Source organism: Fusarium sambucinum, chromosome IV, assembly GCF_050947815.1.
Source record: "Fusarium sambucinum isolate potato_lamoka chromosome IV, whole genome shotgun sequence".
Classification (NCBI taxonomy): domain Eukaryota; kingdom Fungi; phylum Ascomycota; class Sordariomycetes; order Hypocreales; family Nectriaceae; genus Fusarium; species Fusarium sambucinum.
The window spans coordinates 6,912,005-6,925,573 of record NC_139291.1 but is presented as its reverse complement, the minus strand read 5'-3'; the positions used below and the strand labels follow the sequence as shown (position 1 = coordinate 6,925,573).

Genomic DNA, 13,569 nt, shown 5'->3' with positions numbered 1-13,569 from the left:
TTCTTTCTATTTGCTTTTCTAGTTCCCGTTTACTAGGGCTGACTTTGAACGTTTCCTGTTCCAACACCCAAGTGAAGCCATATACACCCATGCATACACACGCCAAGACCTTTAAAATCACACTTCTCTTCTTCATCAAGCAATTGAGTCATCAAATAGTCTTTTTTACAATTCTATCACCTAAAGTACAGTGAGTGTTACACAGTTGGTCAAGGCCTGTATCACCGTACAGGCCCCCAACATGATGAGGGTAATGATGATTGATGCGTGTCTCATGCGGATAGATGTTTTGTGAAGGGTTTGCTGAGACTGTGAATGCATTAAAAAACAAATCCAAAGGAATTGATCAAGTGTCTGGTAGAGTTGAGTGCCGCTTTTCTTCGCGCTGTGCTGCGACCGCCCCAAGCATATGTCGTCGTCGTCGTCCTTATCTCCCCCCACCACCACGGATTGCCGTACTGTCTGTCTCATGACCAATATTCTTGGCTCCGAGGTTAGCCTCACCGAATGCATCAAATCGCTGTCACGACCAATCCTCGCTCTGCCTCAAAGTCTCCTAGTGTTCTTCCTCCTGCAGGGTCTTGGCAGCAATTTGTATGACCAGCAAGTACTGATCATGCTGCGTAGACGGCTCTCTCTAATAAAGCGCTCGAACAATTTGTATCTCGAGCTTATTCAACCTTCTTGAAAGCTGGGGATGGGGCAGGGGGCTCATTAGGCGAGTCGGTCTCCTCAGGGAACGGGGGAGGGGTGCTTTCTGGCTTGGAGCCACCAAAGTACTTCTCGAAATCCTCGTTGTCGCCGAAAGGTCGCTTGCCCAGGATGCGAACCATGTCGTCTCGGACGAGGACCTCTTTCTTGAGTAGCTCCTGCGCAATGAGGCCAACCTCGTTCTTCTTCTCTGTCAGGAGATCCTTGCAGCGCTTGTAGGCCTCCTCCACAATTCGAGAAACCTCCAAGTCGATCTGCTGGGCTGTGGACTCGGCAAAGGGCTTCTGCATGCGGTTGGGGTCGTTTTCAAAGTGCACAGGGCCCACCTTCTCAGACATACCCCACTGAGTCACCATGTTTCTTGCCATCTGGGAAACCTTCTTGAAGTCATCGCTAGCACCTGTTGTCACAGTGGGGAAGTGAAGTTCCTCAGACACACGACCACCCATGGTCATGGCCATTCGGTCCATGAGTTGGTTGGTGTTCATCAGGTAGGCGTCTTGGGGCAGGTATTGAGCATAGCCCAAAGCACCCTGACCACGGGGGATAATAGAGACCTTGAGCAGCGGGTCAGCATGCTCCAAGAACCATCCGCAAATAGCGTGTCCGGCTTCATGATAGGCGACAGTCTTCTTTTCCTCAGGCTTGAGAACAAGAGACTTGCGCTCCAGACCTCCAATCACTCGCTCGATGGCCCGCTCGAAGTGGTCCATCTTGACATCGTCGGCATTGCCACGAGCAGCTATAGCATGTCAGTAAAGGAATAGTAAAATCTTTTCATCAAGACGTACCAATCAGAGCAGCCTCGTTGACGACGTTGGCAATATCAGCGCCAGAGAAGCCAGGAGTGAGAGTTGCCAGACGACCGACGAGGTATTCTTGATCTTCGTTTGTCACAATCTTGTTCAAGTAAACCTTGAAGATCTCCTGACGACCCTTCATTGTAGGTCGGTCGATGAAGATGTGTCGATCAAATCGTCCAGGTCGCATCAAGGCCTTGTCCAGCATATCTGCTCGGTTAGTACCAGCGAGGACAACCACCTGCTCACGGGTGTTAAAGCCGTCCATTTCGGTAAGAATCTGGTTCAGGGTCGCTTCACGCTCGTCGTTACCACCAAAACCCTTGCCACTCTCTTGTCGCGCGCGACCGATAGCGTCAATCTCGTCGATGAAGATGATACAAGGAGCATTCTTGCGACCTTCGGCGAACAGATCTCGTACACGCGAAGGTCCGACACCAACAAACATCTCAACGAATTCGGAACCGCTCACACTGAAGAAGGGCACTCCAGACTCACCAGCCGTGGCCTTGGCAAGCAACGTCTTACCAGTACCGGGGGGTCCAGCCAAGATGGCACCTCGTGGGATCTTGGCGCCTAGCTTTTCAAACTTCTCAGGCTGCTTCAAGAAGCTCACGAACTCCATAATCTCAGTCTTTGCCTCCTCGAGACCAGCGACATCTGCAAACTTGACCTTGACGGCACTCTCAGCGTTGAATTTCTTTGCCTTGCTCTTGCCAAAGTTGAACATGCCTCCGCCAGCACCACCTCGTCCTCCCATTGACCGTTGAGTCCATAGGATCAAACCAATGAAGAGAAGGGTAGGGCCAAATGCGAGAAGGAGGTTACCGACGGTACCACCACCGGCCTCGTAGCTGACAGGTATTCTTTCAGCTGATGGGATACCTAGCTCGTCTTGAGCATTCTCCAACTTTCGTTCGAACGACTCGACGGATCCGATGGTGAACACGTAGCTCTTCTTCCCGGGTTGTCCGTTCTCACCAGTAGGCCCAGTCGCAGATGGGTGAAGCTCAACACGGACTTGGGAGCCATTGACGACCACCAGCTTTTGGACCAGGCCCTTGTCTAGGAAAGCCTTTCGAAACTCTTGCCAAGTAATCTCCTTCTCAGAGAATGGGTTGGCGAAAAGTTCCGCAATCCAGACAGTGACACCAATAGCGATACCAGTTTGAACAGCCTCGAGCCAGCCACTGCGCTCGTTCTTGGGCTGCTTACCACCTTTCTGCTGTTGCTGCTTCGACTTGTTGGCCCCATCCTTGCCATCCTGTGACGTGGCTTCCTGGTCCATGCGGAAAGAAGAGAATTGACCATTCTGACCCTGGTTCTCCTCTAGATCGATGATTCGCTCAGTGACCTGATACACGCAGCGCATCAATCGTCCCTTGTCTAGAATTGAGAGGTTGCCGTTCTGTCGTGACTTTTGAAGGAGATCGCGGGTCTCAGATGGTGCGCCAACAATCTGCAGCTTCTCAAGGATATCTTTCGCCACTGGCTTTTGAGCCTCTGGAAGCCTAGATGTGAATTCTTCGAGATGGGCAATTTCCTCCTTGCTTAAGTGAATCCAACCTTCCGGCAGAGGTGGCGGCTTCGGTGCCTCAGATTTGCCTCCCTCGACTCCATCATCTCCCTTCTTTTGATTTAGGGGCTTACTGCCATGTTCGTTATCTCTGTCTGGGTTTGACCGGGGGTCTTGGCCGGAAGGTGGGGGTTGCGAGGAATATGTCCTGGCTCGGATGGCGAATGCGGCGGATGTCTTTGCGGGATTCGATCGGGCGATGATTGATGGTCGTGCACATAACCGTAGTGCAGGCTGTGATGACAGTCTCGTCACTCGTGCGAACTGGCTCGATTGCCGTAAAAGTCTCGACATGATGGGCAATGAGGACTGGCGCAAGTGCGGAACCGTCGGGGTTGTGAGATAGATATATGTAGATGAAGCGCCGTGCTATCTCATATGGTAGCACGACTTAAGCCAAATAGGCTGTTTGATTATCTCTGAGACTGAAACACACTCGTATATGGCGAGAACTCGAGGGTCCAGCGCCGACGTAAGGAATTGAATATATTGGATGACACCACCAAGTGGAAGCTTCTGGTGATGAGTCTATAGGCGTTGCTTAGCTCGAAAAAAGAACGATCACGTGTTAGAAAGACGTCCAGGGTCCACTGGCATGATGAGGGGAGGGGATTGGCTGGCGGGGCATAAATCGCCTCATGAAAGATAGTCAGGCACGTCATGAATTGGTGCCTACTTCGGATCATGATGTCTAGCACATTGGTAGAATATGGCGAGCGAGTTCCAATGTAGTTTCTAGTCCAGACCTCTCATGAGTCTTACTCTATCTTCAATGAGTGGTGGTGATTTCTGGATCTTTGGTAGGTAATCAGGAATGTAGATAGACATACGGAACAAGTCTCGATAGAGTATTTCTTCATTTTCCCAGTTCTCTTTTAGGTTTCAAACCGTAGAGCGTAGCCTAAGCAGAAACTTTCATCTACCATAATCTCTTGTTTATTATCGTGGCAATTTGCGTCTTGAATTCATCATGACTCTGTATTGTTCAGACCTTAATAGAAATGCATGTATCATAGAATCCATGTCTGACGCTCGACTAGTAGAATAAAGGATATAACCTTCAATGTCATTGACATTAAGCCTCATCCAATCTGCGAATTAGAAGAGACCGTACGCGACCGTCACCTTTCACTGGGACTTGATGTTTCTCACCCTTTGACTCTTCAACCACAGTGAACTCCGAATCCTCTATCCCTTCCAAATCAGGCCAGTCACGCCAAATTTCGACTCTTGAGCTTTGTGCAATTGGATGGGAAAAATACAGCTGCAGTACACGACGGGCCTGGCCTTCATCGCCAATTTCGAGGAGTACCACAGTCGGCTTTAAGAGTTCTGATATGTCCAAAAGCCGAGCATAAAAAACATCCGCTGCGTTGCATCCTCTCGGACAAGGAAGGTTGTTAGTCGGTACTAATGCGAGACGTGGTTCATATTTTCGAACTGAATATCCGAGTTGTCCACGACCATGATGCCAGACATCCTCCGAGATGTACGGAGGGTTAGATACAAGTATATCCCAGCGGGCAACGGCGAGCTGTTGCATATCGCTGTCACTAAAGACATTTGCCGTCGTGATGTCAAGCCTCTTGTTTCTGGTTGGCTTGATCAAGGTTTGAAGCTCGACATTCCGGGCAATATTTTCCTGCGCGAGTCGAAGAGCCACGGGAGAAATATCCACTCCCCTCACGGTCATATTCTTGACTGAGTGTTGAAGCGACGAGAAGAAGCCAAGCGGAATACAGCCAGTTCCTGTGCAGAAGTCGATTAAGTTAACGCCGTTTCCGCTTTCCCTTACGTGATGACCTAGCAGCTGTCCTGACTTGACAAGGTTTGCCAGATGAAAAGTATATGCTTCAGTTTCTGGTCTGGGTATCAAAACACCGGGTTTACATTTGATGTCAAGATCGCCAAATGGCTGAGAACCCAAAACATACTGCAGAGGCACGCCGCGCCCTCTTTTTCGACAAAGGTCATCCAGATGCCATAGTTTCCTCTTGGGCCATGTTTCATCCACATGACTCTTTATCCATCGTAGTTCATTCTGAGCTGATGCTAGATCTCGGCACGCCGGTAAGAGGCTTGCAAGGTACGGCGAGAGGCGATTAGCACGCCGCAATAAAGACGGCTGAATGCGCGGCATTGGAACAGAAACTCATTGTTGGGCCTGCAACCTTGAACTTGAATGCACCGATCGAAGTGAATGAAGTAGAAGAAACATGAATTATTTAATGAGGTGATTCACTGTCGGATTACACAGAGTCAGCCTGTAGTGTCGACGCCCGCAATTTTAGCCGAGTTTTAGCCTTTTTGTCGCGTCTTGAAGCATGAGCCTCTTTAGAACCTTAGGTAGTTGCGACTCTGCTTCACGCTGCTTTGTCCTTAACTTCTTGTCATTAATCTCATCACTATTTTTATCCTCTATCACATTTTTGGACCTCTCTTTTCAGGTGTTCTCTGTCCGAACCTCCAGTTTTTGCGCGAAACCGTCAGTAAAGTAAAGAAGACAGACTATCGACGATTTTGGACTTTTGCTACGATTGCCACTTTACCGCCAAATATCGAATTATCTAACATCCTAATCAAGAACCGAAGATGAACGCCCCTGATCGGTAAGACGATTCTTTTTCGTGCACTTCTTTGCTAGACTGTGTTTTAAATGTCTTTTTATGACTTTTTGTCTATACAAAACCCAGTACCACGACAGGGACATCCGAGTTCTCATGGGTCAACCCCTGTTTAATTTGGGTAATGGATGTGTAGTCTCATCAAGTGATGTGAGGCTCAGGACTTTGTCGGTCTCGAAATATTGTCCCGTGCTTTCAAGACCGGACAAGACCAGCCGTTATCCTTACAAATTATCGGTAACTCGGATGCGCTCAGCGGACAGTCCATTTGCTCAATAAGCACTACCCATGATGGCAATACAATCGAATTGCATATGCATTCAATCCTTTTGTATTCAGAAACACATCTCAAAGTTTGAGACGTGGTTTTACACTCATCTTCATGTGGTTCTTCGCTGCTGCGCAGTTGCAGCTGGCGACCAGGTGGGAGATTCTTCCTTCCAAAGCACCACAATGATATCCGAACCCTTGAACAGAAAACATCGCCAAACCCCAGTGCCTCTCTTCCAACTCTTCAAAACATCACTTTAATTCTGTACATTATGGCTGGAAATAACCCCAAGCATTACAACCTTCAAGACGATCCGTTCGTTACTTCAAGCTGTTCGACTTGTGCACTGGCTTACATTCATTAACAATAGTTTCGAGCTCTTCCTCCTCGGAGAGGGTGAGAAGAAGATCGAGGAAAAGGTCTTCTCTGGTAAGTTTCTCTTTGTCAAACCTGCAGTGCTCCCACGCTCACACTATCGCACAGGAATGTCCAACACCTCGGACTTTGTTCTCATGAAGGAAGACCACACTCTTGGAAACCTCCTTTCCGAGCACCTTAAGATGCACCCTAACGTTCACATGGCTGGATACAAGAGTAAATGCCCCTCTTCACCTTAATTTGACATTTGGCTAACCATATCACAGTTGCCCACCCCAACGTTCCGGAGCTTTTTATTCGAGTTCAAACGGACGGAACCATCACTCCTCGAGACGTTTTCACTTCGGTCTGTGAGAAGCTGATCAACCAACTCGAGATGTTGCACCAGGAGTTCACACGAGAATGGGAATTGAGACGAATCACAACAGCCGGAGAGCAAGGCAACATGCAGAACGGTCACTAAATTGTCTTTCTTCATGTCGGTCGTATTCTTCACGACATTCAAAAACCAACAGGCACCATGGATGGTCGGCGTTTGGGGGCTGTAGATTACTGCTATTTATTTCTGCCAGATGTAAACTGGGATGAGCTCAATGCTTAGGACTTTTCTGAGCCGCACACTGCGATCCTAATTCCTTTTGATGCAAATGTCACAACACCAATATTAAGATAAGCGGCGCGAAGTTTTGATTCCGTGTTGGGGATAATGCTCGTCATGAGTCTTGATTGATTGAATTGGCTTGCGATGTTTCTTTGGCTTTTCCTTCTCAACCTCAAGCAGCCCCTTCTGGGCCCTCACCACCGGGGATCAACTTGACGAAAGACATTAGCATATGAGCTTAAGAAAAGCTATAATTAACCTACCATGCAAATGTTGTTACCGTTGAGTAGAATCTTGGGTAGCTTGGTGTGGTTTCCCGAGTAATCACTGTTGGAATTAGTCAATGCTTAGGTAGGAAAGATTGAGGGATTGCTCATACAACTCAGTCACGTCCTCCAGGACCATGTCTGCACACAGATTAGTATAAACGAAACCAAATCAGGAAGAAAAATACTCACTGACGTAGTCATCGAATCCAACGAGTGTTCCACTGAATTCTGCCAGCTCATCAGTACAGCGCCTCTCTTGACAGCAAACACTCATCTTACCCTTATCACCCTTCATGATGACCCAAATTCTCGAGCCAACACACTTGTCGATAAGCTCTAAATGATAAAGTCAGTATTTGAGGGTACACGCTAACAAGCGCTGGTCGAAGGACTCACCGAGGGGTAGCAGTTGGGAGGCCATTGTGAGGATTTAAATGACAAAGATTCGACGGTAAAGAAGTTTGGTCCGGTAATGCTCTCGCTAAAAGCCTGCTATCATAAAACAACTGATAGTCTCTGATATAGGCAACCAATAGTTGAGCTCGTCTCTTCGAGTTAGGCTGAGGTCGTCAACTTGGTCGCAAAGTGGGATGCCAGGGTAAGGTGTGAATATAGAGCCTCCACTTGTACGTCCCCACGTGCTCTCGCGTTGGTGACTCAGCCAGACTCGGACACTCCACCTCCACCAGGCTATCACCAAAGCCAAGCCACCCACTAAACGCCCATAATCAATGATCGCTTTATTGACGCCGTTGCCTAACAGAGTCCCCATAGCGTGAGTGTATCAGGGTCATGGGCGTTTGCCGCAATGGCTCTTCGACGCTGGCTACATTCCAACTCCTTCACACCCCAGTGATACTTTCTCTACGGGGGTCTGTTGCTGGCAGTGTATCAAGGCCCTCTCCCACAATAACGCGTCGCATGCTCTATACTAGGTAGGTCAGATGTCTATCTTCTCTTATTTAAAAAATGCCCCCTAACAAAAGGGCCCGTACAAAGAACAAATTCCATTTCAAACATGTCCCCAACTATTAAGAACCGGCTCTGGAATCCAGCGTTCGGTATCAGGTTTTCCCCACAAGCTGAGCAACAGCCACCTTACCCCTTCTTGGATATAAATCGCTTCGTTCATACGCCTGCCTCTAGCTCCCAGGAGGCGCAGAATGAAGAGGTCGAGGTCGATGAGTTCAGTGAAGATGAGGAGTTCGAGCGCGATGCGGCGGAATGGTTTGATCAGCAGGAGCGGTTAGAGCTACCAGTGATCGAGTCCATCTCTGAAGGAACGCAGGTTACGACAGACACAAATGGAAATTTGGTCGATGCTTCAAAGGAGGATGTTGCTACGACAGAGACTGATACTGTTGCTCCTCCTTTAACCAGCTTGGACTATACCATTGATATTGATCAATGGGAAGCGGCTCGAAAGTGCAAACAGGGCTCCCATGAGTCCTTCTGGTCTTACAGAATGTATCGCCGTATCCAAGAAGGCGGCGAGGAACAGAAAGTCAAGGTCCATTATTGCACATCCAAACAGACCATGGAGTCGGTTTGTCAGAAATATTTTGCAGACGAAAAGGTCATCGGCTTCGATCTGGAATGGTTGATTAGGCACAGAACCAGTGACCCTCGGATAAACGTTTCCCTTATACAGATTGCCAGTCCGAGCCGCATTGCATTGTTCCATGTTGCTCTCTACCCCAAAGACGACTTTGTCGCCCCTACCTTCAAGAAGATTATGGAAGACGAGAACGTGACCAAAGTGGGCGTGGCAATCAAGGGTGATTGTACAAGATTAAAGAACAATCTTGGCGTAGAGAGCAAGGGAGTTCTCGAGCTGTCCCATCTTTTCAGGCTTGTTAAATACTCCAAGTCTGGAGAGCTGAAGAGGATCAACAAGGTCATGGTGAATCTTGCTGCACAGACACAAGAAGTTCTAGGCCTCCCGCTATTCAAGGGAGACGACGTGCGATCAAGCAACTGGATGCTACGTCTATCAGAACGCCAAATATCATGTAAGTCAAACCCGACACTCTCAGTCTAACACAGCAGCTAACTACTTTGACCAGACTCGGCTTCAGACGCATATGTTGGTCTACAATTGTACCACGTCCTGGAGCAGGAGCGTTTAAAACTACAGCCAACTCCCCCTCGGCCTGAGTTTGTTGAGAAGGGCTTACCTATCAAATTCTTGGCAGCTGATGATGTTGACGAAAGTGACGATACTTCGGAGTCTAGCGATTCCGAGGCAATTTCTGGCGTCGAAGCTGAACTGAGTGGATTGGAAGCCGAGCTTACACAACGCCCTACGACATCAACGACCAAAAAAACGAAATCAGGAACAACAAAGACAACACCAGAAGAGACTAAGGCAGCGGACACGAGAGATTTTCGTATAATCATCGCCGAAGACCACGCAATACAATACCGCAACGAGGCGCATGTTATGAGAGTCCCAATGAGTTCTCTGCGTACTTACTTCCTTTGGCACGACAACAAAGGCCTTACACCAGAATCTATTGCAGTCCTTTTGCGGACCCCTCCTCTAAAGACCAATACTGTCGTGACCTATATTCTAGACGTCATTATCGGTGAACAGTTGCCATACGATAAGACGAGACTTAGGGAAGAGGTGTTGGCACACCTTTCTCCCCAGGCACGATTGGCAAATAGGTTTCGAGCATTGGTGGAAGCTACTCAAGAGTCCGAAGAGGAATTATAGAATTTCTGATATATCAAATGTACAAGAATGTACCGAGTACACCTATCGGAGACCTGACTAGATCGAAATTGGAAACAAGTACTGTATAATCTCGATTGGTAGTTCGTGTTCGAATCCAGCTTGTGTTCATACGCTTTCAACGAGACCACATGCAAGCGAAACAACGATGGGTCACTATTCCCATGTGGACTTCACGCATGTACATAGCAATGACAGCATCCAATATATGATCAACAAACGCTTTTCAATCCCTATCTATATTACCCAATACATTATGGTTATGATGAGCCAAACAGGTCCCGTCCTCGGTTGATCTGGACCTTCTTATCCTCACCACCGCTCACAATACCCCAAGTCTTATCCCAGGATACGCTCAAGACCTTGGCTCCATCACCAGCGGGAGGAAGCTTCTTGCCCTTCAGCCACTCTCGGCCGATGGTGTATACAGGCTCAGTGACACTACCGCCGCCTTCGTCCGAGGTACCCATTCTCGTGCTTCGCAGATCCCATACACGGCATGTGCTGTCGTGTGAACCAGAGACAAGCGAGTGGTCGTTCTCGGGAAAAGCGAACAGGGAGACAACCATGTTGACGTGACCGCGCAAAGTCATGGCTGAAGTGGTGGTGGCTGACTCGCGAGGGTCAAGAAGAGTAATGTGTCGGGCCGACGAACCGGCGGCGATGAGCGAAGATCCCGGAAGCGCCGTTGCGCAGAGGAGTGGGTGCATTGTTGTGAGTCTGCTAACCTCACGCTGCGTTGTCAAATCAATGGTACGAACAGTGTGATCTTTTGATGCCGAGTAGGCGACTGTCGCATCGTTGGGGTGGAAGATGGCAGCAGTAACAGGCTCGTCGTGGACAGGAATCAGCGCGAGGGGACCACGCTGAGCAGTGTTGGCGGCACTCGCCAGCTTAGCTCGCTTGGTGCTATGCGCAGAGGGAAGGCTCTCAGGATCGGCCTGGGGAGCTGTACGTTTTGATGATGTCCAGAGACCGACCTTGCCATCAGAGGAGGCTGTGAGAATACGACTGGTGGCACCATTTACGTCGAGGCTGTTGATATCCTTCTCATGGCCCCAGAGCTCCATACTGGGCTTGAGACTACCGGAGAAACCATCCTCGGACTCGCTGTAGTCCCAGACAATAACCTTGCGATCCAAACCAGCCGAGGCGAGCTGCTTTTGCGAAATCCACTTGACGGCATTGGCTCGCTGAGTGTGACCACCAGCTCGGCCAGCTGGGGACACTGCGATCGCGTCACCCGAAGGGTTCCAAATTCTCACCAGACCATCGTAAGAAGAACTAGCCACTCGCTCGGGGATGTTTGCGCCGCCAGCCAAAAGACCTGCCCGCGAGGTTGCTGAAAGAACATCAACGCCGCTAACCCAGTCGTCGTGCTCGAAGCTCGCCTCGTAGACCGGAGGTAGCAGACTTCGGACGTACTGCAGAGTCAGAGTAGATTCAGAAGAGAGACCGTTGGTCGCAAGGAACTCTTCGATAGAGGTGCGGAGGAATGTGCCGTTGGCAAGGAAGTCGAGGGGAACGGGAGAGGAGGTGTCGAGCATAGACTCAGAGTTAAGAATGCGAGAGAGGCCATATCGCTTGATATCTATAACATGTCAACAATTCAAGTCAAAACATCGAGCGGTTGCTGAGGTTCACTAACCTGCAGGGACGAGTAGCTGTTGCTTAGACTCGGGGAGCACCAAGTCTTGCTCAGTAGTGGTGAAGACGACCTTCACCTGTGTAGCGTCTCCCATGTTTGCGTAGTTTCAGGCTGAACCTGGTGATCTGACCGGTGGGTTGCACGAAATAATGCAGAGCCGAGTAAGCACTGCTAGTTTTTAAGGCGATTGAGCCTTAGGTATTTGTCTAGCTTTTCGGTGCAAATATGTCAGTAGTAAAGCGATGCGCAAAGATCTTGGCGAAATCTAGAAAATTTTGGAAATTTTCGCAGCCTTGCATCGAAGCGGCCCCACTACGGAAAGCAGACGCAAAAGTCGCCCAATAAAAATAGGCGAGGCTGTAAGCTCTCACAACCTCTCTTGCGAAATAGGTAATTTATTGAGACATTGCTGCAGGTCACTTTGTTGTCACCAATGCATAAGATAATATACTCAGCATATATGCCTATTCTCGACACGAATCGATGTGTTTCTCTGCAATATATATTGTTGAGATTTTACGGATTTTTATCTCCATTCTGCTTAACCATGGTGGCTCTAAACGTCGTCGCCATTGCAATAGGGCCACGAGTTACAGTCAATCATTTTTTGCTGTCCAAGCCAGTTAATGTGTCTGTAAATAATGTAGACCGCACGTATAGCTTATTTACATGGTTTCCAAGTCCTGTAGGGGCGAGAAGAGTAAACAATAGGGTAAGGCGTCTTAGTCAACCTTTTTCTAATGATTAGATTGTCAAGGCTTTCGTTATCTTAGAACGTTCTCCTTGGACGGTTATCTCTTGAACCACGTGCTACTTTGGCACGTCTAGCGAGGTCGCAATTCTTGATCGTGAATTAGTCCCCGTCAAGATCGCCCTTATAGATCTCCCTGGTGGAGTTAAATTGGGGCAGGATCTTGTTTTAACAAGCGTAGTCATTCCTAAGATAGCTTCCAAACCATCAGCTAGAATTGAGTCTTTCATATCCAAGGAAATCAAGGAATTATCCCGTGTCTTGTTCCTTTGTTAGAAACATTGATGACGCTTGGCTTTTGGGGTATTGTTAATTGAAGCCCAACATCTCATGTTACGAGTTTGTTGCCAAGCGGAAATGACAATCCCCTTTTCATGTTGCTATGGCATTTAACGCATTGTATACTTGGAATTATAGTACATTAGAAAAATGTCTCAATCGAAGTTGGGGGAGGCGTGTTGGCAGAGCACTTGCAGTAGATATATTCTTGTAAATTCCGTAGACGTGGGAGCTCATTTTATATGTTTCGAAGGAGAGACAACGGGAGGAATAAGTGAGCTATTCGGGCATGGTCGTCATGGCTCGGGGTCTCGGTAGAACATGTACCGTTACTCATATGATTTTTTTTTGTTAAATTTTCTTTCGTCATAACTGGCCTCAAATCGATACCTGTTTGTAAAAATGCATCAGATGCGAAGCAGTGTCCGTATACCCGGGTATCGATATCGTGATGCAAGGAAACTCAAGACCTGGAAACCAGATGTTTGCCATTGTGGGCCATTGACATGAAAAAACAGGTTACAGCACAAGTTAGTACAGTATCGTAAGCACCAATGTCTACATGATGTCTTTATTCTAATAAGATGAGCAGTAAAAGGAGTTGAAACTGGGCTTGGGGAAGTTAAAAGGAGCTCATTAACATGTTGATCACTGGCATTTCCCCGCATTCCATGACCTCATCCCGACACCCCCAAGAAGTGCCAGACCTGCGTCTGACCATACACAATGCAGGCAAAAAATTAGAATAAAAATGTCTCTTTTGGTCCTACAGTAGTGAAAAGTTTGTGCCATCCTGACAGTCCAGCCCCGTCTAGCCCGCATATCCAATGGTGGGAGACTCGCGCATGCCGTTGAGGAGAAACGTCGAGGCGTATAAGCTAAACAATGGATAGGATAGGCCAAAAGGGAAGGGTAAAAACCCTC

At 48.3% G+C, this 13,569-nt stretch overlaps 6 protein-coding genes across 6 annotated transcripts; 2 read left to right on the top strand and 4 right to left on the bottom strand.

Moving 5' to 3' along the window:
- Window positions 1–671: 671 nt before the first annotated feature.
- FSST1_002255 (peptidase family M41-domain-containing protein) lies at window positions 672–3,381 on the bottom strand (the record flags this gene model as incomplete). The annotated part of the gene is made up of 2 exons (XM_083228225.1): window positions 672–1,453; window positions 1,503–3,381. 2 exons carry the CDS (start codon window positions 3,379–3,381, stop codon window positions 672–674), a joined length of 2,661 nt encoding a protein of 886 aa, XP_083092437.1.
- A 781-nt stretch (window positions 3,382–4,162) lies between these two features.
- On the bottom strand, window positions 4,163–5,227 carry FSST1_002254 (S-adenosylmethionine-dependent methyltransferase; the record flags this gene model as incomplete). Its single annotated transcript, XM_083228224.1, has 1 exon — window positions 4,163–5,227. The coding sequence occupies one exon, from the start codon at window positions 5,225–5,227 to the stop codon at window positions 4,163–4,165; it is 1,065 nt and encodes a 354-aa protein (XP_083092436.1).
- Window positions 5,228–6,253: 1,026 nt separating this feature from the next.
- FSST1_002253 (DNA-directed RNA polymerase II core subunit RPB11) lies at window positions 6,254–6,823 on the top strand (the record flags this gene model as incomplete). The annotated part of the gene is made up of 4 exons (XM_083228223.1): window positions 6,254–6,297; window positions 6,353–6,411; window positions 6,466–6,576; window positions 6,627–6,823. 4 exons carry the CDS (start codon window positions 6,254–6,256, stop codon window positions 6,821–6,823), a joined length of 411 nt encoding a protein of 136 aa, XP_083092435.1.
- Window positions 6,824–7,133: 310 nt separating this feature from the next.
- Window positions 7,134–7,651, bottom strand: FSST1_002252 (U6 snRNA-associated Sm-like protein LSm5; the record flags this gene model as incomplete). Its single annotated transcript, XM_083228222.1, has 6 exons — window positions 7,134–7,172; window positions 7,225–7,288; window positions 7,341–7,368; window positions 7,420–7,458; window positions 7,510–7,566; window positions 7,627–7,651. 6 exons carry the CDS (start codon window positions 7,649–7,651, stop codon window positions 7,134–7,136), a joined length of 252 nt encoding a protein of 83 aa, XP_083092434.1.
- Window positions 7,652–8,248: 597 nt separating this feature from the next.
- FSST1_002251 (ribonuclease H-like domain-containing protein) lies at window positions 8,249–9,949 on the top strand (the record flags this gene model as incomplete). The annotated part of the gene is made up of 2 exons (XM_083228221.1): window positions 8,249–9,242; window positions 9,297–9,949. The coding sequence occupies 2 exons, from the start codon at window positions 8,249–8,251 to the stop codon at window positions 9,947–9,949; spliced, it is 1,647 nt and encodes a 548-aa protein (XP_083092433.1).
- Window positions 9,950–10,227: 278 nt separating this feature from the next.
- Window positions 10,228–11,709, bottom strand: FSST1_002250 (WD40-repeat-containing domain protein; the record flags this gene model as incomplete). The annotated part of the gene is made up of 2 exons (XM_083228220.1): window positions 10,228–11,558; window positions 11,616–11,709. The coding sequence occupies 2 exons, from the start codon at window positions 11,707–11,709 to the stop codon at window positions 10,228–10,230; spliced, it is 1,425 nt and encodes a 474-aa protein (XP_083092432.1).
- Between the last annotated feature and the right edge of the window lie 1,860 nt (window positions 11,710–13,569).